This window comes from Aquarana catesbeiana, linkage group LG02, assembly GCF_042186555.1.
Source record: "Aquarana catesbeiana isolate 2022-GZ linkage group LG02, ASM4218655v1, whole genome shotgun sequence".
NCBI classification, from domain to species: Eukaryota; Metazoa; Chordata; class Amphibia; order Anura; family Ranidae; genus Aquarana; species Aquarana catesbeiana.
Genome location: NC_133325.1, coordinates 159,346,945 through 159,372,174, shown reverse-complemented (window position 1 = coordinate 159,372,174; position 25,230 = coordinate 159,346,945). Strand labels below are relative to the sequence as shown.

Below are 25,230 nucleotides of genomic sequence, written 5' to 3'. Positions count from 1 at the left end.
CTTTGAATCAGTTTCTTCAGAGCAGTAGGCAGCAAAATGTACCAGTCCTTCTTACCTCCCTTTAAATCAAGTTGTTGGATTAGAAGACAAATCCTTTTCCTTTGGCTTACCAAACATTTCCACCATTATTTAGCGCAGTCTTTGTAATGAGACCCATAGGCCAATGGTTGTAGTAATCATTCTTTTCTTTCAAGGGGACTACTTCATTGACTTGTAGGTTGGGTTTGCTAGTTTGCCATTTGCTATGACCTTGAAGGTTGCAAAGGTACAGTTGTGCTCATAAGTTTACATACCCTCGCAGAATTTATGATTTCTTGGCCATTTTTCAGAGAATATGAGTGATAACACATAAACTTTTCTTTAACTCATGGTTAGTGTTTGGCTGAAGCCATTTGTTATCAGTCGACTGTGTTTGCTTTTTTTAAATCATAATAACAACAGAAACTACCAAAATGACCCTGATCAAAAGTTTACATACCCCAGTTCTTAATACCGTGTATTGCCCCCTTTACCATCAATGACGGCTTGTCTTTTGTGGTATTTGTGGATAGGATCTTTATCTTCTCAGATGGTAAAGCTACCCATTCCTCTTGGCAAAAAGCCTCCCGTTCCTGTAAATTCTTGGGCTGTCTTGCATGAACTGCACATTTGAGATCTCCCCAGAGTGGCTCAATGATATTGAGGTCAGGAGACTGAGTTGGCCACTCCAAAACCTGCACTTTATTCTGCTGTAGCCAATGACAGGTTGACTTGGCCTTGTGTTTTGGATCATTGTCATGTTGGAATGTCCAAGTATGTCCCATGCGCAGCTTCCTGGCTGATGAATGCAAATGTTCCTCCAGTATTTTTTGATAACATACTGCATTCATCTTGCCATCAATTTTGACCAAAATTTCCTGTGCCTTTGTAGCTCACACATCCGCAAAACATCAGCGATGCACCTCCGTGTTTCACAGTAGTAATGGTATACCTTTCATCATAGACCAAATGTTCCTCCAGTATTTTTTGATAACATACTGCATTCATCTTGCCATCAATTTTGACCAAAATTTCCTGTGCCTTTGTAGCTCACACATCCACAAAACATCAGCGATGCACCTCCGTGTTTCACAGTAGTAATGGTATACCTTTCATCACAGACCTTGTTGACTCCTCTCCAAATGAAGTATTTATAGTTGTGGCCAAAAAGCTCAATTTTGGTCTCAACACTCCAAATGACTTTGTGCCAGAAGGTTTGAGACTCGTCTCTATGCTGTTTGGCGTATTGCAAGCAGGATACTTTGTGTCATTTGCATAATAATGGCTTTCTTCTGGCGACTCGACCATGCAGCCTATCTTTCTTCAAGTGCCTCCTTATTGTGCATCTTGAAACAGCCACACCACATGTTTTCAGAGTCCTGTATCTCACCTGAAGTTATTTGTGGGTTTTTCTTTGCATCCCGAACAATTTTTCTGGCATTTGTCTCTGAAATGTTAGTTGGTCTACTTGACTGTGGTTTGGTTTCAACAGAACCCCTAATTTTTCACTTCTTGATTAGAGTTTGAACACTGCTGATTGGCATTCTCAATTCCTTGGATATCTTTTTATATCCCTTTCCTGTTTTATACAGTTCAACTACCTTTTCCCGCAGATCCTTTGACAATTCTTTTGCTTTCCCCATGACCCAGAATCCAGAAACATAAGTGCAGCACTGGATGAAAGATGCAAGGGTCTGTCAGGAGTCCAGAAACTCATCAACCTTTTATACACACACACACTAATTACAAGCAAACAGATCAAAGGTGAGGATGGTTACCTTTAATAGCCATTCAAACCCCTTTGTGTCATATTGTGTGCATGTTATCAGGCCAAAATCACCAGGGTATGTAAACTCTTGATCAGGGTCATTTGGGTAGTTTCTGTTGTCGTTATGATTTAAAAAAGAGTAGACACAGTTGATTGATAATAAATGGCTTCAGCCAAACAATAACCATGAGTGAAATAAAAGTTTTTGTGTTATCATTCATAGTCTCTGAAAAATGGCCAAGAAATCATAAAATCTGCCAGGGTATGTAAACTGATGAGCACAACTGTACTCCTTCTTTCATCAACTCCAAAATACATTGGTAAGGTACTGAACCTGTTTACACCTGAATCTGTTCATTTTTTGAACATTAGTCAAGGGCAGTTCTGTGCTTAATCTGTCAGCTGAGAGCTCTGCCATTTGCCGTTGTTGGTGCCTTCCTCCCAATTTTTGACACTTGACATGTTTGTAAAGGATGGAGGATATGCATCTTTTCATCCTGACAATCCAAAACCCTGCAGATCCAACTACTCCTTTTGTAAAGTGTACTTGGTGCTGAACTTGCTCATGGTGATGACAAACCAGCAGGGCAGTAATGTGATGTCGACCTGGAACGATTTTGGCTTGTTGCTAGGCCTGAAGTAGAGTAGTGCTGATCATTCCTTAACCACTTGCTGCCCGCCCGCTGTCATATGACGGCGGGACGGTGCAGCTGTTGTTCTGGGCCACCATCATATGACGGCGCAGCCTTCCAGGCAGCCCAGGGTCCCGGTGTGCATGCCCGGTGGCCCCGATGTCCGCCGGGCACCCGCGATTGCCCGGTAACCGAGCAGGACCGTGGATCTGTGTGTTTACACAGTCCTGTCAGATGGGAGGAGACTGATGGTGTGTTCCTTGTACAGAGGAACACCGATCGGTCTCCTCCCCTTGTGAATCCCTTCCCCCCACAGTTAGAATCACTCCCTAGCAACACATTAACCCCTACAGCGCCCCCTCCTGGTTAACCCCTTCATTGCCAGGCACATTTATACAGTAATCAATGCATTTTTATAGCACGGATCGCTGTATAAATGTGAATGGTCCCAAAAATGTGTCAAAATTGTCCGATGTGTCCGCCGCAATATCGCAGTCATGATAAAAATCGCAGATCGCCGCCATTACTAGTAAAAAAAAATTAATAATAAAAATGCTATAAATCTATCCCCTTATTTTGTAGACGCTATAACTTTTTCGCAAACCAATAAATATACGCTTATTGCGATATTTTTTACCAAAAATATGTAGAAGAATACGTAGCGGCCTAAACTGAGGAAAAAATTTGTTTAAAAAAAAAATTTGGATACTTATTATAGCAAAAAGTAAAAAATATTGTGTTTTTTTCAAACTTGTCACTATTGTTTTGTTTATAGCACAAGAAATAAAAAACGCAGGGGTGATCAAATACCACCAAAAGAAAGCTCTATTAGTGGGGAAAAAATGATAAAAATTTCATTTGGGTACAGTGTAGTATGACTGCACAATTGTTATTCAAAGTGCGACAGCGCTGAAAGCTGAAAATTGGCTTGGGCAGGAAGGGGGTGAAAATGCCCAGTATGGAAGTAGTTAATTACCTTCTTCTACTTTGCGAACCTTTCAATCATTATTTGGTGCAGACTTTATAATGAGACCCTTAAACCAATGGTTACGGCAGGCATTCTTTTCTTTCAAGAGTACTATGTCTATCACTGGCTAGTTTGCCATTTATCATGACCTTGAAGGTTGCAAAGGTATTCCTTCTTCATCAAGTCCAGAAGACATTTGCAAGGTGCTGAACCTGTTTCCACTGTCATCTATGAACATTGTTGGCTGAGAGCTCTGCCATTTGCTGTTTACCTTACTGCTCCTTCCGTAAAGTGCGGTCCTTGGTGCTGGACTTGGTCATAGTGATGTCTAACCAGCAGTGCAGTGATGAGATGTTGACATGGAACAATCAGGGAATTCTGTTTCTCACTGAACGGATTAGACTTCCATATGCAACCTCCAACTTGAAGCAACTTGTCATGATCAAGCATCGAGTTCAATTTGCAGAGCGGGCTATCCTTAGAAAGGTTAGGTCTCTTTGATATGTCAACAATCTCCCAAATAGTGACGTTTTCTGCTTGTGAAATCTCCTTGATTGTGGGAGGTACTTTACAGATGTGCTATTCACAACACTCTTCATGGTCCTCAGTATTGGTTGCAAATTGATGAGCAACATGGATAAGTTGTGCGATAGCTCCTATAACAGAGGACCACCTCAAAAAGCATTTAAAACAATGAGAACTCTGACTTACCAGAGGTGTTGAGTGTAATGGTATTAGCTCTCATTTCCTTATCAGATTTAGGATTAACCAGTTCAAACATTGAATCAATGTGAATTGTGATAGGTTCATCATTGTTGCAATACCATGGGAACCTGAGGAAGTTTCTGTTGTCTTCTTGAATGATGAAACTGTGGAATATATGCTGAATGTTGGCCATAAAAGCAACTGGTTCTTGTCTGAAGTAGAGCAAAACTCCTATAAAGTTGTTGTTCAGATTAGGCCCAGTGAAAATTACATTGTTGAGAGCACTTGAATCAAAGACCACCTTGATCTGATCTGGATTGCAAGGATGGTACACGCCAAAACATAAGCGGTACCAACATTTATGTCCTTCCCTAAGAGGTGCTGCAGGCTCAGTATGATCTCTCACAAACACCTTCTGCATAAAGTCAACAAATTGTTCCTGCATCTCAGGTTTTCTGTTTGGGGTGCATTGTAAAAAAGTTAATTGTACTTCTGCATGCTGAACATTATTTGGTAGTGTCTTTCTGGTGACACAAAATGGTAGGGATGCCACCCAACTATGTCCTGATAAAACTCCTTATTCATGATTTTTAGGAACTCCGTGTCTTTCATGGTGGCTGCCAGGTCATTGTCTTTAGTTGCTACATCAAACACTGTTGTGCTGACACTATAATCCAAAAAATCAAGGGCCTTGTTACTGCTTTGTGTGAAGATCTGTTGAAAGCCTTTACTGCAAAGACTTCTTTGCCCTGGTAGTGATATGGGCATTGCTCAAAATAGGTAATGGCATGACCCATGTTCTGAAAAAAGAAAACTGCGGAAGACCCCCTGACATTACCCAGACAGACAATGCTTATAATAACCCAGCCTAGATCCTGGCGCTGGGCAATGGCTTACCAAAAAATCAAAGGACCACATGACGTACCATATGCCCAAGCAATGGGCATATGGTACGTCATGTGGTCCTTTGATTTTTTGGTAAGCCTTGCGTACTCTTGGGATGTTTCTCCTGGGAAACAGGAGAATATTGGCATATCTGTCAAGAGCTGGTATGTGATTGGTTATGCCTCTCAAGTGTGAGTGGTGAGAGGCAGCTGCAGGAGTAAGTATCTCTTCTCTGTTGGTTGGAATCTGGTTGCACTCAATGAGAGTGGACAATGGGATTTCTATACTGCCATTCAGGGGAGCTACTACAAGACCAGTGGCTTTCCTGCCTGAAACTTCTGTAATGTCAGCACAGGTACCCAGGATGTATGGTAAGGCATCTACTGTTACGTTTAACAGGTCAAAAAGCTTTGATATTGCAAGAGACCTGTAACTCTGATCATCTAGAATAATATTTCAAGATTAGGCAGGTACTGGTGGTAGGGGACTCAATTATTGGAGGATAGATAGGGTAATCTATCACAAAGACCGAGATCGCCGAACGGTAGGTTGTTTACCAGTCGCTCAGGTTCAGTACAACGTGGACCGGATGGACAGATTGTTGGGTGAAGGTATGTTACAGACTCCCTAACCTGAAGGAAGAGGAGGAGTTGGATCTCCTATCAGAGTTGGAAATGGAGGTGAGGCAGGGCAATGTCATTATTATGGGGGACTTCAACTATCCAGATATTGACTGGGCAGAAGGGACAGTTCACTCTTTAAAGGCCCGTCAATTCTTAAATGTCTTACAGGACAACTTCATGTCCCAATTGGTGGATTCCCCGACTAGAAAGAATTGCTAGACCTATTAATTTCAAATGACTCAGATCTGGTCGCAGATGTGAAATACGGGACAACTTGGGAACTAGTGATCACAGGATAATTACATTCAGAATAAATCATAGGAAAAGGAGGCACGAGGGTAGTACAAGAACACTCAATTTCAAAAGAGCCAACTTTTCTAAACTGCGCTCAATACTACAAGAGATTAAATGGGACCAAGAAACATTAAACACTAAGGAAAAATGGGAATGCTTTAAGAACATGCTTTAAATAAAGGTATCACCCAGTGCATTCCAATGGGCAATACAAATAGACGAATGAAGGTTAAACCTGGGTAGCTAAACCATAAAGTAAAAAAGTCATATTAACCACTTCAGCCCAGGAAGATTTTCCTTCTTAATGACCAGGCCATACGACACTTCGTCGCTTTAACTGACAATTGCGCGGTTGTGCGATGCTGTACCCAAACAAAAGTGATGTCCTTTTTTTCCCCCACAAACAGAGCTTTGACCACCTCTGTGGTTTTAATTTTTTGCGCTATAAACAAAAAAAGCATCAATTTTGACAAAAAAAAAATATTTTATACTTTTTGCTATAATAAATATCCAAAAAAAAGAAAAAGAAATTTCTTCATCAGTTTAGGCCGATATATATTCTTCTACATATTTTTTGTAAAAAAATCACAAAAAGCGTATATTGATCGGTTTGTGCAAAAGTTATAGCGTCTACAAAATAGGGAATAGATCTATGGCATTTTTTTTTTTTTTTTTTTTTTAGCAGTAATGGCGGCAATCTGCGATTTTTAGCGGGACTGCGACATTGACAGATCAGACACTTTTGACACTTTTTTGGGACCATTGACAGTGCTAAATGATTACAGTGCTAAATGATTACTGTGTAAATGTCGCTGGTAGGGAAGGGGTTATTACTAGGGGGTGATAAAGGGGTTAAATGTGTTCCCTCATGTGTGTTTCTAAGTGTGGGGGGATGGGACTGACTAGAGGAGGATAGAGATATATTCATGGAAACTACAGGCCTGTCAGTTTAACATCGATAGTATGTAAATTATTGGAGAGGATGATAAGGGACTATATCCAAGAATTTGCTGATGAAAACAGTAGAATTGGTAGTAATCAGCATGGGTTTACGAAAGGCTGTTCTTGCCAAACCAACCTGTTAACATTCTACAAGGAAGTGAGCTGCCATCTGGGGAAAGGTAGGCCTGTGGATATAGTGTATCTGGATTTTGCAAAAGCATTTAATACAGTCCCCCATAGACGCTTAATCTACAAACTGTGGTATGTAGGCATGGATCATAGGGTTTGTTCTTGGATAGAAAACTGGTCACAGGGGCGCATCCAAAGGGTGGTGATAATTAACATGTGCTCAGGCTGGTCTGGAGTGGTAAGTGGGGTACCCCAAGGCTCTGTCCTGGGACCAATTCTTTTGGCCAATAGCTCATTCTCAGTGTCTGCTGACAACAGAAAATCAGGGCAATAACATCACAGCAGGACATAGAAACTGTACAAGAAGACCTCAATAAATTAATGGGGTGGACAACTACATGGCAAATAAGGTTTAATATTGAAAAATGTAAAGTAATGCACTTAGAGGCTAAAAATATAAACACGTGTTACTCACTAGGAGGAGAACCAGGATGGAGAAAGATCTGGGGGTCTTAGTTGAAGACAGATTGAGCAATTGAATGCAATGTCAAGCCACAGCAAGCGAAGCAAGCAGACTATTAGCATGCATTAAAAAGGGATAAAATGATAATCCTGCCAATTTATAAAACTCTGGTTTGGCCACATCTGGAGCATTCCGTCCAGTTCTGGTCACCAATCCTCAGGAAGGATGTGCTGTAACTGGAGAGAGTCCAGAGAAGGGCAACAAAACGATTAAGGGGATGGGAGGACCTCAATTTTGAGGAACGACTACAAGCACTAAATGTATTCTCCCTGGAGAAGAGACACTTAAGAGGAGATGTGATAGCGATATACAAATATCTCAATGGTGATCCTAGCGTAGGTAGGAAGCTATTTAGTCTCAGGGAGTGTAAGAAGATATGGGGCCACTCAATGAGATTGGAGGACAAGCGGTTTACCTTGAGCTGCGTAGGGGGTTGGATGTGGAACTCTTTTCCACAATTGGTGCTGTCAGCAGGAAGTATTGTTAGATTTAAAAGACTCTTGGACGTGCATTTTAGTGAACACAATATACAGGGATATGGAAAATGATTATCGAAATGAACACACACACACCCACACAGGTTGAACTGGATGGACTAGTGTCTTTATTCAACTTTACCAACTATGAAACTATGAATATATAGTCTTACAGCTTTTTCAGGTTGACCCTTGGAGTGTGCATGAATTAAGCATTTTTTGCCACAGGATTTGTCACAGAGTCCTTCTCCACAGACATATGTACACATAGAGAAAACTGGAGTACGAAGCACTGTTTGGTCTGTGCTCGCCTCGCCATGCTTTGCTTTGGGGGTATTATGTGTGGACAGAGTGGGACTTTTTTGAAATGGATAAAAAGCTTGCACATGATCATCATGTGCTACGCTACTTCCCCTAGTGAAACACGTTGACGTCACTAGCGTCATGTGATGCCACACACAGCAAGCCCTGCTGTAACCGGGATTAGGAGCCGAGACAAGGTGGTGCAAGCTGCCTCACAGAGTGATGGATACAAACACGAACAAACAGGATACATAGGAAGAAATGTCTCCTTAAACCTGGATGTCAATTACTGTAGGACTCTATGTTCCCGGGTCTAATAGCACTCCTGTTATGAACATTGATCTGCTACTTAACTTTGCATTTACAGTTCCCCTGAACTGGAGGATTTATATTCCTTCCTGTCCATGACCACACTTAACCCCCTGTTGACATTTAACAGATCACTAGTAATTCATCCCATATCCCATGATTGTCAGGATCACTCGCCAGCTTCTTACCCCTGGGGCCATACACAGATTGGATGTCATTCTCCTCGATTCAGGGAACTTGAAAAGTAGGACATTCCCCAAGTGATTATTCATGCATGACATCACACCTGCGTATTGATGTCGTCCGAATGTCCAGTTTGATTTATGTTTATGTCGTTTTATTTCATGTTTTTCCTTGTTTGTTGTCCATGTTCCTATGCATCCAACACTGGTGCTGATATGGATAACCGATGTTTATGTGAAGCTGTTAAACAAATAGGTTGGCAGAATTGTATACTGCTTTTTTACCTGCTTGATATCAATAAATTATATTTTTCTTAAATAACACTCTATTATGATCCTTTTGCTACCATTAGTAACCCCTATGCTTCCCAGGTCTCTTCCGCCAGGGAGTTCTTTTTGTATGATCATCATTGTTGCATTCTATGCACTTAATAGTAACCTTACAGTCTTTAGCATGTTGTTCTGTGGAAGTACAGCATTTGAAGTAAACTCCACATTTCTATAAAAGCTCTTTGCATTCTTGTAAGGGTTTCTTTCTGAAGCCGATACATTTCTTAAGTCGGTGTGGTTTATAATGTATGGGACATTGGCGATTTGAGTTCTCGATTTTCTTGTTCTGATCAGTCTTTTGAGGGACTGTATTAGGTGCAGGTAAAATATCAGCCCTTTTTACAGACACTGGACCTCTGTGGTCTCTATATGAAATGTGTGAGCTTTCAGGCCTTAGAGAAGGTGGACCGAAGAGGGTTGGACTCCTCAAAAGAGAAACTTGGGTCATTCTTAGTATCCGAAATTCTAGCAATGAACTCACAGAAGTAAGAAAAGGGAGGAAAGGAGACTTTATTTTCTTCTCTTTAACTTGATCCAAGTGATGCCCATTTTTTTCTGTATACCATAAGGTAACTTGGAGAGTATTGGGTTACCCACACGAGCAGTATCTAGGCAACTGAGGCCACGTATGTGGTTATCGGCTTTGGCGGGTTGAAGCTCCAAGAGAAGATCACTGAGCTCTTTAAACTTTAGATTGTCATTGCTAGATATTTGTGGGAAGCTTTGCAACATTTTAAATAAAACATCTTCAATGGCTTCTGGGCTGCTGGAGCTATATTCAGGTCTGCCCCAAGCAGTGTTAAGACCTGTTTCAGGATTGTAAATGCAAACAGCGTTGAGGTTTTGATACAATCAGCAGATTGAGGACCTAGCCATCTGATAAGAAGATTTTGTTTTCTTTAGTTGTGACATGTAGTTGACTGATTGTGACTTTGAAAGTCGATGTCCAACCTCTGTAGTTTTCAGGTTTCTTATTGAACTTGGTGAGACCTATCTTGGTGAACTGTTTGTGAAGCATGTATTTCACAAATGGTGATATGTCTGTGTTTTCACACTTTGGATGGACAGCTGCATGCAGAGCAAAATTTGTTTAATTGGCTGTGGAGCTGAGATTAAGCAACTTTGGGAGGTATGGTGGTGCAAAGATGTTCATACCGCCGACACTGGCTTAGAGTTGATTGTAATGTTGGGTTGCAGCTGTGGGGCAGTGCACTTGGTAGGAGGTAACAGCCCCATGGTAAGGTGTATTGTCTATTATCTGCATAGCGGTGTCTTTAGTTTGCTGCGGTGCAAGGGCCTGGTGTACTGGGGCATGAGTAGACAGATTGTCCTGAGAGGTGGTAAGCGTAGAGTACTGACCTTGGTTGAGGCATACAGCTGCTGTGACTGGGAGCTGAATCAGTAAAGTTTAAAATCCATTTACTGGAATACTTTAACACAGATACAAATGCTCTTCTTTGTTGAGTAGTACAATACATAAAGAAAAAGTACATATTGTAAATAACTAAAGCATGCTAGCTTTAACTACCGGATTAGACTATTAAAACTACTCAGATTGTTGTTAAGGTAGTTTCCTCTATGATCAAGTGCACATAAAATTACCTTCATTTACCAACATTTTACCAACAGGAAGAAGAAACAGTAGACTACTTACCCAGCATCTGTGCTATTACCACAAAGTAGTGGATCGATAGCTCCAGGCACTTTGTAAAAGTTTGCTAAAAAGTGTACAAAGAAAATATTATAGAATCTACATGTAAATGTGTTTCGAAACTGACAGCTATTCAGTTATTTAAAATGTGTATAAAATATGTGCTGCACTTATAATAAAAAAATATAAAACACATAAAATTATACATGGGAATGTGCGCAAACATACATGTACAAAAGTGAAAGGAAACTTTTTTTGAAGACATAGTCCAAAAGATTTGCAACTTGGTCCAAAATATTGTGTGACAAAGTCCATAAAAATAAAAGGAATATCCACATATCCTCATGATGTATGTCACAAACGTTCCTTCTATGCATGCACCTCTACCAACCCCTCTCAGGTGTTCTCTCACCTTGGTTAGAAGACCTTCATTACAAAGGTCAGAATGAACGTGCTCCTTTCAATTACAAGACAATACAAAGGCAGATGGAGGATATCAGCATCAAACATCTCATCAAAAGAATTCCACAACATGGATCACTGAGCCCCAGGGTTCATAACATAAAACCTCTCTTAGGCAAGTATAACTCCAGAAAGACAGAGAAGATGCATTGTGCTCACCAAATGAACTCTATTCATTAAACCACATAAAAATATACAGTATACACTCACTACAAATTGTTACCAAGCTGGTATAGAGACGAAATTGCACTGCATGTTCCCGGAGGTTGTCCCTACCTGCTGAAGGTGTAAAGCACAGGTATCCCAGCACAGTGATATTTCCACCTCACCACCCACAATCAGTCACTGGATAAAATCTGTAAATGATATTTAAGCGATGGAGGAACCTACTCTCACCCTTAGGAAGCAGGAGGTTTACATGGTTCTACTGGATGCAATTTCGATATTCTGGTGGATACAAAGATTTCTTGGCTTCCAGCTCGGGATAGACAGAGAGCTTGCAGGCTTGCAGTTCAGGATCACTACCCCCCCCCCCCCCCTTTTTTTTATTTATCCTCTAATTTCACTCTCTTATCCTTTCCTACTTTTGACTTTGCTCTTTTTTACCCACAATATAAAGTAAAATTGATGTCTCGGACAGTAATCATTTATGTCTTGGCTCAATTGCTTTTTAGGTTGACTTATGTCCTTAATATGCGTTTTTTTTATTTATCTTTGTGATATAAAGACCTGAAATGTTGCCAACCTGTCTGGCTTTAATTGTATGCTGTATGCATTGTTGCTACATGTAAAGAATTATATATATATATATATATATATATATATATATATATATATATATATATACACATACATACATATATACACACACACGCACTCACAATGCTGAATAGTACAAGCGCCAATGTTAAGAAACCGGCTTAGAGCCACACCGCAGAACTTGTGTGTGTTTTACCATACACTGCTAGAAGCCCAGAGCAGCATGCTCTCTAGCCATCCACCCCTCTGTTTGCTTCGAGATTGCAGACTCCACTCTGCTCTAAACTGGTTCCTTAACATTGTTATTTTGTGTAGTTTCATGAGTAAAGTTAAAACGGTGAGCACTATGCATCTTCTCTGTCTTTCTGGGGTTATACATGCTTGAGAGGAGTGTTTTGTGAGGAACCCTGGGGCTCAGTGATCCATGTGGTGGAATTCTTTTGATGAGACCTTTGATGATGATATACTCCATCAGCCTTTGTATTGTCCTGGAATTAAAAAGAGCACATTAATTCTGACCTTTGTAGTGAGGGTCATCTAACCAAGGTGAGATAACACCTGAGGGGTTAGTGAAGGTGCACACATAAAAATATAAATAAAAATATAAATAAAATCCTTTTCTTGGGAATACATCACAGGACACAGAGCCTTTGATAATTACTTACTGGGTTAGATAGTCACTGTCAGGTGATTGGACACTGGCAACCCTAATTACAAGGCGAGTTCCTCCCCTATATAACCCCTCCCATATGGCGAGTACCTCAGTTTTGTAGCAAAGCAATAAGTATCCCAACGTATAATCCCGAAGGGGGCGGGAGCTCTGTGTCCGGTGATGTATTCCCAAGAAAAGGATTTTACAGGTAAACTGTAGTTAAAAAATACTATTTTCTTGTTCATACATCACGGGACACAGAGTCTTTGATAATTACTTAGTGGAATGTCCCATAGCAATGTCCAAATTGAGGGGAGGGAGACACAGATCAGAAACAGACCGCCAACGGACAAGAGGACCTATACTGCTGCCTGTAGCACACTGCGTCCGAAGGCGGCATCCTCATGCCCTCTTACATCCACCTGATAGAATCTAGTGAATGTATGGACTGAAGACCAAATTGCAGCCTTGCAGATCTGAGCCATGGAGGCCTGGTGATGCACTGCCCATGAGGCACTAACTGCTCTAGTTAAGTGCGCTTTAACCTGAAAAGGAGAAATCTTCTTCTTTATACCATAAGCCTGAACAATAACCTGTCAAATCCATCTAGAGATAGTGGATTTTGACGCTGCCTGACCCTTTTTGGGGCCTTCTGGCAGAATAAATAGACAATCTTTCGTATCTGAGCCGTTGCCTGCAGATAGATTCCGACTGCTCGTACAACATCTAAAGAGTGTAACAACTTCTTCTCCGCGGACTGCGGATCTGAAAAAAAGGACGGTAGGACCACATCTTGATTCAGATGGAATCCTGAAACCACTTTAGGCAGAAAAGTTGGGTGAGGACGCAACACCATCCTGTCTTTGTGAATATACAAATATGGCTCTTTACAAGAAAGAGCTGTTAATTCTGATACCCTTCCAGCCGAGGATATGGCTACCAGAAAAAACAATTTCTTTGTCAAACGAACTAAAGAAGCATTGTGCAATGGTTCAAAAGGCTGTTCCTGTAAAACAGACAAAACCAAATTCAAATCCCATGGGCACACAGGAGGCTTAACCGGCAGATTCAAGCATAGTGCCCCCTGAACAAGGCCCGGACCAGGAAATGAGAGGCAATCGGTCTTTGATAGAATACCGACAAGGCCGAGATCTGGCCCTTGATAGTGCTCAAGGCCAGTTTCATTTCTACACCTAAAGAAAGGCAAGAATCCTGCTAATGGCATACCTTCTAGGATGCCACCCTCTGGATTCACACCAGGAAACATATGCCTTCCAGATTCTGTAGTAGATGAGCCTGGAGGCCGGCTTCCTAACATTAACTAGAGTGGATAGGACTGGCCCCCCGAGAGAGCCCACGACCCTTCAGAATGTGGGTCTTAACTGCCAAACATTCAAATTCAGACTTCGTAAGGCAGGATGGAATATTGGACCCTGTGAGAGTAGATCTGGGCGCAGCGGAAGAACCCAAGGTCTTCCTTCTGCTATCTTTACGATCTCCGCATACCAAGGTCGCCTGGGCCAAGCTGGGGCCACCAGAATCACTGGCTTTCCTTCCCTTTTGACCCTCTGAAAGAATCGTGGTAGAAGAGAAACTGGAGGGAACACATAGATCAGAGAGTACTGATCCCATGGAATCGTTAAGGCATCTGACCTTTGTGCTAGCGGATCCTTTGATCTTGACACAAAGCTGTCCAGTTTTTTGTTGAACCTGGAAGCCAACAGGTCTACATGCGGGGTACCCCATTTTCGACATATGGCCTGAAATATGTTGGGGTGTAGAGACCATTCTCCTGGACACAGCTGGGCATCCAGACACCTGGTGCCCCCTAGGTGATTGATATAGGTCACTGCCGTAGCATTGTCAGACTGTATCCGAACAGGGCAACCCTGCAACCTGTAAGTACAGACCCTGAGGGCTAGACCAACTGTCCAAATCTCCAGAATGTTGATGGGCAAGAGCTTTTTGGCTCTGGACCATCTTCCCTGGGTGGAAGCTTCTTCCAGAACCGCTCCCCAGCCTATTAGGCTGGCATCTGTGGTTATGATTTTCTAAGTAACTGGTACAAAGGATTTTCCTTTCAGTAGATTCTTGGTCAGCAACCACCAATTGAGGCTCTGGCGTACCCATGGTGATAGGCACATTGGCACAAGATCCAAGGCTTGAACTTTGTTCCAGGCAGAGAGGATGCTGCTCTGTAAAGACCTTGAGTGAAACTGAGCGTATAGAACAGCCTCGAAAGAGGCCACCATTTTCCCTAATAGTCTCATACATAGCCGAATGGAGGGATTTTTCCTTGACATGACTACCTGGACCAAATCTTTTATGGCTTTGGCTTTTGACCCGGGTATAAACACTCTGCTTTGGACTGTGTCTATGACCAAGTCCAAATACTCCAGCCTTTTTAGGGGCTGTAAGGAAGACTTCTCTAGATTGAGGACCCAGCCTAGGTACTCCAAGTACTCTACTGTGCTGAGCACATTGCGGTCTAGGCGTGCTACGGACTGTTCCACGAGTAGCAAATCGTCCAGATAAGCTGTTACTGTTATACCCCGAGCCCTTAGTTTTGCCATGGGTGGGGCAAAAACACTCGAGGTGCGGTAGCAAGACTGAAAAGGTAGGGCCACGAATTGGAAGTGGCGCTGATCCACTGCAAACCTTAGAAATCTTTGGTGAGCGGGAAATATTAGAACACGTAAGTATGCATCTTTGATATCTATTGATGCCAGGAATTCTACCCCCTGAAGGGTAGAAACTACTGAGCGGATTGACTCCATGCGGAAAGAACGAATGTCTAGAAACTGATTCAGGTCTTTTAGATCTAGAATAGGTCTGACATTCCCATTCGGTTTTGGAACCATAAAGAGGTTTGAGTAGAACCCTGAGCCCTGCTCTTCTGGGGACACCTCTATAATTACCCCTTGGGATAATAGATGTCCTAAGGCCAGAAGCAAGGGCCTCCTCTTTTCTGGATCTTTGGAGATTCTTGACCTTAGGAATCGAGATGGAGGAAACTCCCGGAACTCCAGCTTGTAGCCCAGAGACACCGTGGAGGCTACCCATTTGTTCTGAATCTCTTCCCGCCAGGTGCCTGCAAACTGCAGCAGCCTTTCCCCCACTCGGCCGAGCAGGGGCGCCTCTTCATAGGGAGGCTTTGGGGTTCTGTTTAACAGATCTTGGGCCCCAAGACTTCTTTTGCCCTTGGGTTTGGCCTTGAACCTCTCCCCTAGTATTGGACTGGGGAGGCCCTCACCACTGCCTGGTGGTCGAGGCTCCAGGGGCTGGGGAAAGAGAAAGTCTAAATGAGGGACATTTATTCTTCTTTTTAACTGGTAACAACGTGGTCTTACCCCCGGTAATCTTCTGGATATTATTGTCCATATCATCCCCAAATAGGCGTTCCCTGTAAAACGGGAACCCAGTCAAATATCTTTTGCATGAAGCCTCAGCTGCCCAACGTTTAAGCCAAAGAGACCTGTGCACGTGTACCAGCAGGAGAGAAAGGCGGCATGTTTGCTGAACAGAATCCATAATGGCATCAACCGCAAAACACAAGGCCTTAGGAAGGTCTGCATAAACCTCGACCTCCTCAATGGGAAGGAAGTTAAGCACCTGCTTCATTTGTTCCTTGAGGCACATACCAATTGCTGCGACCGCAGGATGGACCACAGTGCCAGCCATAGAAAAGGAGGCTTTAAACACAGTTTCCAGTTTTTTATCAGTTGGATCTTTGAACCCCTGAGCATTGTCCACAGGAGAGGTAAGGCTTTTATTCACACAAGAAATAGCTGCATCTATTGCTGGCACCCCCCATTTCTTGGTGAACCCTTCTTCCACTGGATAAAGCATGGAAAACCTATTAGGAGGAGAAAATAGTTTATCTGGGTGACCCCAGTCCTCATACAACAATTTCTCCAGCAAGGGATGAATTGGGAAGGTATACGCAGCCTGTGGGAATTTCCGGGATCCCAAGGAGGAAACAGAGGATATGGTAGCCTCAGCAGAGGGCAATCTGTTTGTGGTACGCACCAACTCAGTATAATATTGCACCTGTACTTTGAGGGCCTGAGAGGCAGAAGAGAGCTTCTCTTCTCCTGAATCGTCCGACTGCTCCTGATCCCCATCCCCAGATAAGGATATTTCAACATTATCAGAATGCTCATCTGAGAGGAACCCTGAGCAGAGGGAAGGGATCTACCCCTTTTTCTGCTACTCTTTAAGGAAGCTGTGATAAAGGTAGTAATCCTTCCTTCTAAACCTTCCAATGCAGCCTTCATAGTGTCTTCCATGACATATACAGGGATTGTAACATTGGAAGAGGCTGCAAAGCCTGACAGGGGCACAGACTCATCCTGTGAGGCTGCCTCCAGTCTCTCGCGTGGGATGGTATTCTGCAATCATGTCCAGAGCCACTAGATGTAGGCAGTGATTTCTTAGTGCCTCTTTTACCTCCCCTTGAAGCCCTCTTACGGGGAGACATAGTCCTAAGCTGCAAAGCAGAGGTACTAGTACAAATGTAATCAATGTTGTGCCTTAGTCTTACAATATAAACATTAGCTCAGTCTGCACAATCTGATGCCGAGTAGATGTCTTAGGTATGCCTGGATCCGAATCCACTGAGATGCTTACTGTCCACAGCTCTATGTCGCACCGCTTACAGGAGCTCTGGTGTACTCGGCTTTTAAACATAGCAGCTTTGCGCCTGTGCACTGGTGCACCGTGCATGCCGAACATGCACGGCGCCGCAACCACGCACCCCTTCCTTCCCCGCCAAAACCGCCGTAAAAGCGCACCCCCTGCATGTGCGCAGGACTGTCATGGCAGCGGCTGGAGGCGAGGGGGAGGAAGGAGACCACCTGAGGACTGCACGGGACCCCCGGACTGCGTGGGATCCCCCAATGTGTAAACTTTAGGATTGTCTTCCCTTACCATATCCCCGCTGCAGGAGCTGCTGAGAACAGACAGATTCCAACCTTTACCCATCACGGCGGGTAGCGCTGTGCCAACCTTCAGGGTTCTGGGTTCCTACTCACAGGATCCTCTTCCCTGGACCTGTAGAAGACTCTGCCAGAAAAACTTTTCACGCAACTTAAATTTGGGCACCAAAGTACTGGATCTCAGAGCCCAGTCCTCAACGAGAGACATTACAGGCAAAACCTTGTTTCTTCTCTCACGAGGCCCGGGTACCATCCATCTTAGGCGTATGTATATGGATCTGGTTGTATAGCACCTAGGCCCCCTCGGGGACCATAAAACAGAGCTTTCTTCTTAGCACATCTTTGACGTGACCAACCACCTTAGACACTGGCGAAAAAACTGAGGTACTCTCCATATGGGAGGGGTTATATAGGGGAGGAACTCGCCTTGTAATTAGGGTTGCCAGTGTCCAATCACCTGACAGTGACTATCTAACCCACTAAGTAATTATCAAAGGCTCTGTGTCCCGTGACGTATGAACAAGAAAGGAAATTTTGTGCCATACGTCACAAGGATATGTGGATATTAATTTTATTTTTCTGGACTTTGTCACACATTATTTTGGACCAAGTTGCACATTTTTGGACTATGGTGGTTATTTACGAAAGGCAAATCCACTTTGCACTACAAGTACACTTGAAAATGCACTGAAAGTGCACTTGGAAGTGCAGTCACTGTAAATCTGAGGGGTAGATCTGAAATGATTTTATCATCCAATCATGTGCAAGCTAAAATGCTGTTTTTTATTTTGCTTGCATGTCCCCTTGGGTCTACAGCGACTACACTACCAAGTGCACTTTCAGTGCACTTTCAAGTGCACTTGTAGTGCAAAGTGGATTTGCCTTTCAGAAATAGCCCCCTTTGTCTTTACAATTTTTTCTTAATTATATATTTTTTATTATACACGTGCACAGCACATATTTTGTACACATTTTGAATGATTTATTAATCAACTTGGCATTTGCAGCTTGTTTATTGAAGTTTATTGTGCACATATATTTTGTATACATATTCAATTATCTGACATTTGTAATATATTGTAGATTACCATTCTATGCTATTTCTCAAATAAGTGTATGAATAGCAACACAAATATCTAAATCAGTTTGAAGAAACTCTGCTTGCTCTACTTATGTTCACATCTGTGAGTTGTACTACACTAAAATGCTGGTCACTTATGGTGCATTGGTGTGGCATTTAAAATTGTTAACACCAGCACACTCTGGTCACCTCAGTTTACAGCTAGTGTGTGCCACACACAACTATACATGCCCTTATAATGCATGTAATCTGTGGATAGGTGTTTGAAGGACCTGCTGTTTTTCTATCATCTGCATATAGTCTGAATTTCCTTAACATTGCAAGATAGATTTGATGATACATCACTCTGTAATTGACAGCTCATCTCTCTCCTTTCCACTAGATGTGTATATTTCACAAAAGAACAGATAAGAGAATTTTCTTTAGTAAAAAAATTTCCAGCATTCTAAAAAAACTCTTGGCACAGAAAGCACTTTGCATCTGCCATATAATTTATTGGTCTAAAACCTGTAGAAGGAAATAAGCAATTTCTTTTATTATTTTATTTTTTTTAAAGGCTAAATCTGGTCCTACCTGGCTTGAAGAACACATACACATTAGTAGAAGACCATTGCTCAGTACATGTTTTACCACCAGGGCAACATTCCATATATCTATGATTACCTGCAATGGTGGCAGGCCTCTTCATTAAAAGGAGTGTATATGGTTATGATAATATTCATCCTAAAAGTAACTGCTTGCATGAAAACATATGGTCATTAAAAATGGACATTAGACTACGTACTATCATTGTTTGTGTATTCTTCAAAATCGAATCCTTTGCTGCCATTGGCTAAATACTGCTCATCCATGTTGATTGGCCAAACAACGCATTTTCTTCTTAAATGACCCATGAAAAGCTGTAGACCGATTAAAGCGAAGACACTGAGGCAAAACACTGTCAAAATCATTACATCTGACAGTTTCTTCACAGACTGAATAAGGGCACCCACAATGGTCTTCAGACCTGCAGAATGAAATCAACAAAAATATTAAACCACACTTCCCTGTATGCAGCTGTAGCTTTTTAGAGCTTTTAAATAGACTCCAATCATAAGCATTGCTCATAAAAGCTACAGGTCTCTGCATCTTTGTTCAGCATCACATAGCCTTGTAAAGCACATCCGGCAGCTGAAAAGCTGTACAGTATTGTCCCTTGAACAGAGCATGCATCTGGTACAACTGCAGTATGATTTGGGGGTTCATGTACGGTACATGGCTGCTTTGATTGTGCTTGAGTAGTGATCACCAAATTTCACTGATCCCTTATGCACATAGAAGTGTACGCAGGTGTTTGTTGTCCATATTAAAAAAAGCATATCTTATATAGAAAAAAAAACTTAGTGTATGTAAACCCTAACAATGAACTTATCTCAGTTACTCCCTTTTGATCTGTTGAATATACTTCTAAAAGGATTTTGTAACATCTGTGGGTAAGGCTAGGTTCACATTTGTGTACTGCAGGAATGAGCGCATGTTCCCTCAATGCACAAAAAAAATGTGCATTCCTTTTGCAGGTGCACTGCAGTGTTAATAATTCTTAAGCTGAATACACACTATCCAATTTTCTGTAGATTTTTTCCTTCAGATTTACCAAAACCATATAATATGAGGTCAAACCTTAGGAGTCTCAATTTGTATGCAATCAGGCAGGCCATTGTACTACATGGTTTTGGTAAATCTGAAGGAAATCAGACAACAAAAGTTGGATAGTGTGAATGGGGTCTTAATAACACTCCAGTGTTAACTATTAAGCCACATGCCTTCGCACTAACCAAAATACATAGTAACAAAGGACCATGCATTTTGGTGTGGCACATTTTTTTTTAAAAAAAAGGTCATGCACTTTTTTGTGTGATTTTGAAATTAATGGGCTACCCTAAACAAGGCATGCAAAATCAGGCAAAATCATACAAAAGTGCGCATTCACCTTTGCACCTGCATATGTGTGAGTGGAGCCTAAGTGCAAAAAATACCCAATGATCCTGTCAGAAATTCAGTGAGCTTCTTATAGTAAGCAGACAACACAGGGCTTCTGATGCTCTAAAATCAGTAGGCGCCTTATTAGCCCTGCCCAAGTTACCTCTGAATTAGAGAACACCTCCTATGTTATGAAGAAGGGGCGATGGTGTTCTGTAGTTTGAAAACATTATCTGTCCTAAGGGTGACCATGCTGCTCCTCCATACATACAGTACAGTTAGTGAGTGTTTTCACACTAGGCCAGAAAGTGAGTTACTGGTAGAATCAGCAGGTGAATATAGGGGGAAAAACAAAAACGAATATAACCACTACATCTAGGGATCAAGAAGCTGCAATATATAACATTTCTGTTGTTATATTTAAACACATTTTGAAGATGAATTAACTATAACTTATACTCTCTTTAAGGCACAATGGGTGTGTTACTTTACATTTGCCATTGTCATAAATTATGGCAACGGAAAAAAACTAATAGTGCGTACCAGGCTTTAGTGACGCCTACCACCACCGGTAAAAAAAAAGTCACATAAAAATGATTTTCTGTAAGTGTTGTTCCTTATGTTCTTGTTTTTTGGAAAAATACACACTTCTGGATTGTGTTATCCTGCCATTGTAAAAAAAAAGTAATCTCTGCTTCAAAAGGCTTCATCTGGTTAAATACTTTGTTGCCTAAAACGCAATTTAATTAAAAAATAAAAATTTATTTATTTATTAAAAATGCAATTATTAATGTTGGTTAAATAGTAGGTGGTATATACCTTTTAGCTGTTATTAGATAAGGTGCCGGGTTTGTTTATGTATCTATGTATTACATTGGGCCTGGGTATGCCCATTAGGCTCTATTTGGTATTTACATTTTTCTTTGAAACTAAATAAAAGGATTATTAACAAAAAAAAAGGTTGCCCGTCAATTCAGATCCCAAGAATGATAAATTACATAATTAAAATTATAATTCATATCAGTTTTTATTATACATAGTAATTGCCAAGCAATTATGGCAATCCATTTTAGGTAAAATAATCATAAACATAGGCCTGCAATCTTCAAATATCAAGATTTTTTTTTTTTATAGCGTTTGTTATTTACAATTCTACCCATTCACTAATCCACACAATACAAAGCATATACTGCACAGTTGTGACTGATCAGCCTTAGGGAACTAATATTGTACAGTATAGGTAAATATAACAGGCATTTTTGAGAGACAGAAATGTCCCAGTCAAAAAGGAAATACAATACTGTTACACTGGAGAGATGACAGCTTAGTAAGGAATATTATGTTTTTAGCGGAAAATGCAATTTGTCTCCAGTTAGTAATGTATACCCATTTTTCCCAGTAATCTCTTTAAAAGGGGAATCCACTGTAACAGATATCAGTACTACATCTTGTATAGGTTATTCCATGTCCAACTTTTGTTTCATAATGATAGCCAGTTTATGTGCTAGTATAATAATAGATGTTGTAATATGGCTACAACTTAAGTACTTGGTAGTTAACATATTAATAGAATATCTTATTACAAATAGTTAATGGTAACAAGTTTTGGCCATGTTTGTCCACTACAGACCCTCTTACTCCAGGCTTTAATCAGTGCACAGCACAGGTAAAGGTTATCATAAACGTGGGACAAACTGATGCAATTGATGCAAAGATAAAGTCACCTGTGGTATTGTTGCTACAAACATCCTTTTAGTGCAAATTGTGGGTACAGCATAAGCAAGACATGCGCATAAATTAAAACGTGCTCATATAAAGCATTGTTTATTCAGTTTGTCTTTGTAAACCTAGACTTATGTGGCTGTAGATTAAGATGGAGAAAAAAACAAAAAACTAAAGTTCTTTATGTAGAGACAAAGCAAGGAGCAAATGTGTAGAGTAAAAAAAACTGCACTTGGAACTGCTATGGGCCATAAAAAGTAATAGTTTAATATTTATAAAATGTTTTTTTCTGCTGCACACATAAGCATTACTTCCTTGATAAAATATAGAGGGGCCCAAAAAAATGTATACAGACTTCAACATGAAAAATATATTACGGTTACTACTAGATTTATATAAACATCAAAAGGTAGCTGTAAGTTATGTTTGAATTATGCAATCACATTAGGTGCTCAAAGAGGTCACCATTAGCATCCAGATCCTACTACATGGACAACATTGACCAGAGTTTCCACGATAATTGCTCTGCATGATGTTTAAATTTCTTCCCCTAGTGCAGTCAGTGTACGTGGCTTTTTACGGTACACTACATCCTTTAGTGTTCCCCCCAGATAGAAATCGAAGGGTGTTAAGTCTGGGGAACATGGAGGGAATTCAACAGCACCTCCATGTCCTATCCAATGTCCTGGCAGAATGTCATTGAGATAGTCGCTCACATCTCAGTGGTAGTGAGGTGGTGCGCCATCTTGCTGGAAGTAACATTTCTAATCTGCATAAACTGCACAAATGACCAGTAACATGATGACTAGACATGAGCAATTTGTTTCGTTTCGAATTAGTTCAACGAATTTCAACAAGTTTGTTAATTTGGAAATATCCGAATTAACGAAAACCCGTTTAACTAATTTTTACAAATATTCATAAATTTGAATGGTCGAAAATTCGTAGGTTCATAAATCCTTACATTCGTAAATTTTGTGCATTCGTAAATGCGTAAATGCGTACATTCGTGCATTCGTAAATTCGTAAATTAGTGAATTTGTAAATCTGAAATAATAATTAACTAATAATAACTTAACTATTACTAACTATTAAATTATAGGTATTGTAATTTCCTTTCAAATTTGGCTGTTAGTGAATGTAACACATACAAATTTATCCGAAGTTACGAATTATCCGAAATAACGAATGCCATATCCGAATAGAACGCAATGAATAATAATAAACAACAATAATAATAATAATAAAAACTTTTAATTATTATTATTTATTAATAATTTGTTCCGTTCCATTTGTTTAGATGCAGCATTCGTTATTTCGGATAATTCGTAACTCCGGATAAATTCGTATTTGTTACGTTCACCAACAGCCAAATTTGAAAGGAAATTACAATACCTATAATGTAATAGTTACTATTTCAGATTCTCGAATTTTCGGATTTTCAAATTTTTAATTTACAAATGTACGAATTTTCTGATTTACAAATGTACGAATTTACAAATATACAAATTTTCTAATTTATGAATTTACGAATATACGAATTTTCTAATTTACAAATTTACGAATTTACAAATGTATGAATTTATGAATGTACGAATGTCATTTACATAGTACGAATGTACGAATTTCTGAATGTACGAATGTATGAATTCGTATGAATGTACGAATTTACGAATGTACGAATTGCGATCATAACGAATGACCCGAAAAACAAAAAAATAAAATTAATGAATGAAACGAAAACGAACAAATTTTTTGGCAGTGCACATGTCTAATGATGACATCAAAAATGGTGCGACTACTGATATCTTTAGGGGAAACATAACACTACACATTGCTGCCATAGTTCAATTCAGGTTTTTAAAAAAGGGCATTGATAACTGTTGAAGTGTGTATACATTTTCTTTGAGCCCCTCTGTAGTGTAACTACTATGAATGTAATAATAACTTGGCCTTAATTTTAAACTCTTTCCGATTGCACTGCCAGCTCCATATTTGGTCCAAATCAAACTTAAAGTGGTAGTTAAAGAAAAAAAAAAATTCCCCTGCAAGGCAATGTCATAATTTGCTAGTATGCACCACATACTAGCACATTGTGCAAGACTTACCTTAAAACAAAGCCTTCCAGTGGTGTGCTTTCACCGCTGAGAGGGCTTCCATCTTCACCTGGTCTTCCTTCCGGGTTCGCAGCCTCCGGCTTCACGAGTGGTCGGGGGCGCGATGACATCACTGACGCATGCTTGCGGGTGCCGCCATTTACGGCACGGTCTCTGAAGGTCTGGCATGTGCCAGTGAAGTCACCAGCTGCATGCACTCTGAATATCTCCTAAACTATGCAAGTTTAGGAGCTATTCACACTACCTACAGGTAAGCTTATTATAGGATTACCTGTAGATTTAAGTCAGGGGTAAGCAACCTCGGCATTCCAGCTGTTGTGAAGCTACAAATCCCATCATGCCTCTGCCTCTAGGAGTCATGCCTGTAATTGTCAGGGTCTTGCAATGTCTCATGGGACATGTAGTTTCACCACAGCTGGAGGGTAGAGGTTGCCTACCCCTGGTATAAGTGGTAAAAATGAGTTTACTACCACTTTAAATGAAACCTGTACTGAAAGAAAGAGACAGCTACTGCTGACCTGTTTGTGAAAAAGTTATTTGCCTCTCTGCTGTTTAGCCTTAAAGTGGTATTAAACTCAAAAATGTATATTGCAGCTTGCCAATCATTAGATGTGGTGGCTGCATTCATTTTCTTTTTTAGGCTTTTTTCTCCCTCTGTTTTTACCTGGTGATCTGACCAGTAACACACCTCCTGTATTAGAGTGCCCCCATGCTGGATGAAGAAGCAACAGACACCTATTTACTAAAGGAAAATCCACTTTGCACTGCAAGTGCACTTGGAAGTGCAGTCGCTGTAGATCCGAG

General features: G+C 40.8%; 1 protein-coding gene across 5 annotated transcripts in view; it reads right to left on the bottom strand.

The window, feature by feature from the left end:
* Positions 1–25,230, bottom strand: part of SCN8A (sodium voltage-gated channel alpha subunit 8) — a 279,033-nt gene that overhangs the window by 119,828 nt on the left and 133,975 nt on the right. For all 5 annotated transcript variants that reach the window (XM_073613696.1, XM_073613692.1, XM_073613693.1 and 2 more), the window contains 2 exons: positions 19,413–19,634; positions 10,741–10,804 (listed from right to left, as the gene is read on the bottom strand). In XM_073613696.1, the coding sequence (XP_073469797.1) occupies positions 10,741–10,804; positions 19,413–19,634 (286 nt within the window). The remainder of the gene's footprint in view (positions 1–10,740; positions 10,805–19,412; positions 19,635–25,230) is intronic.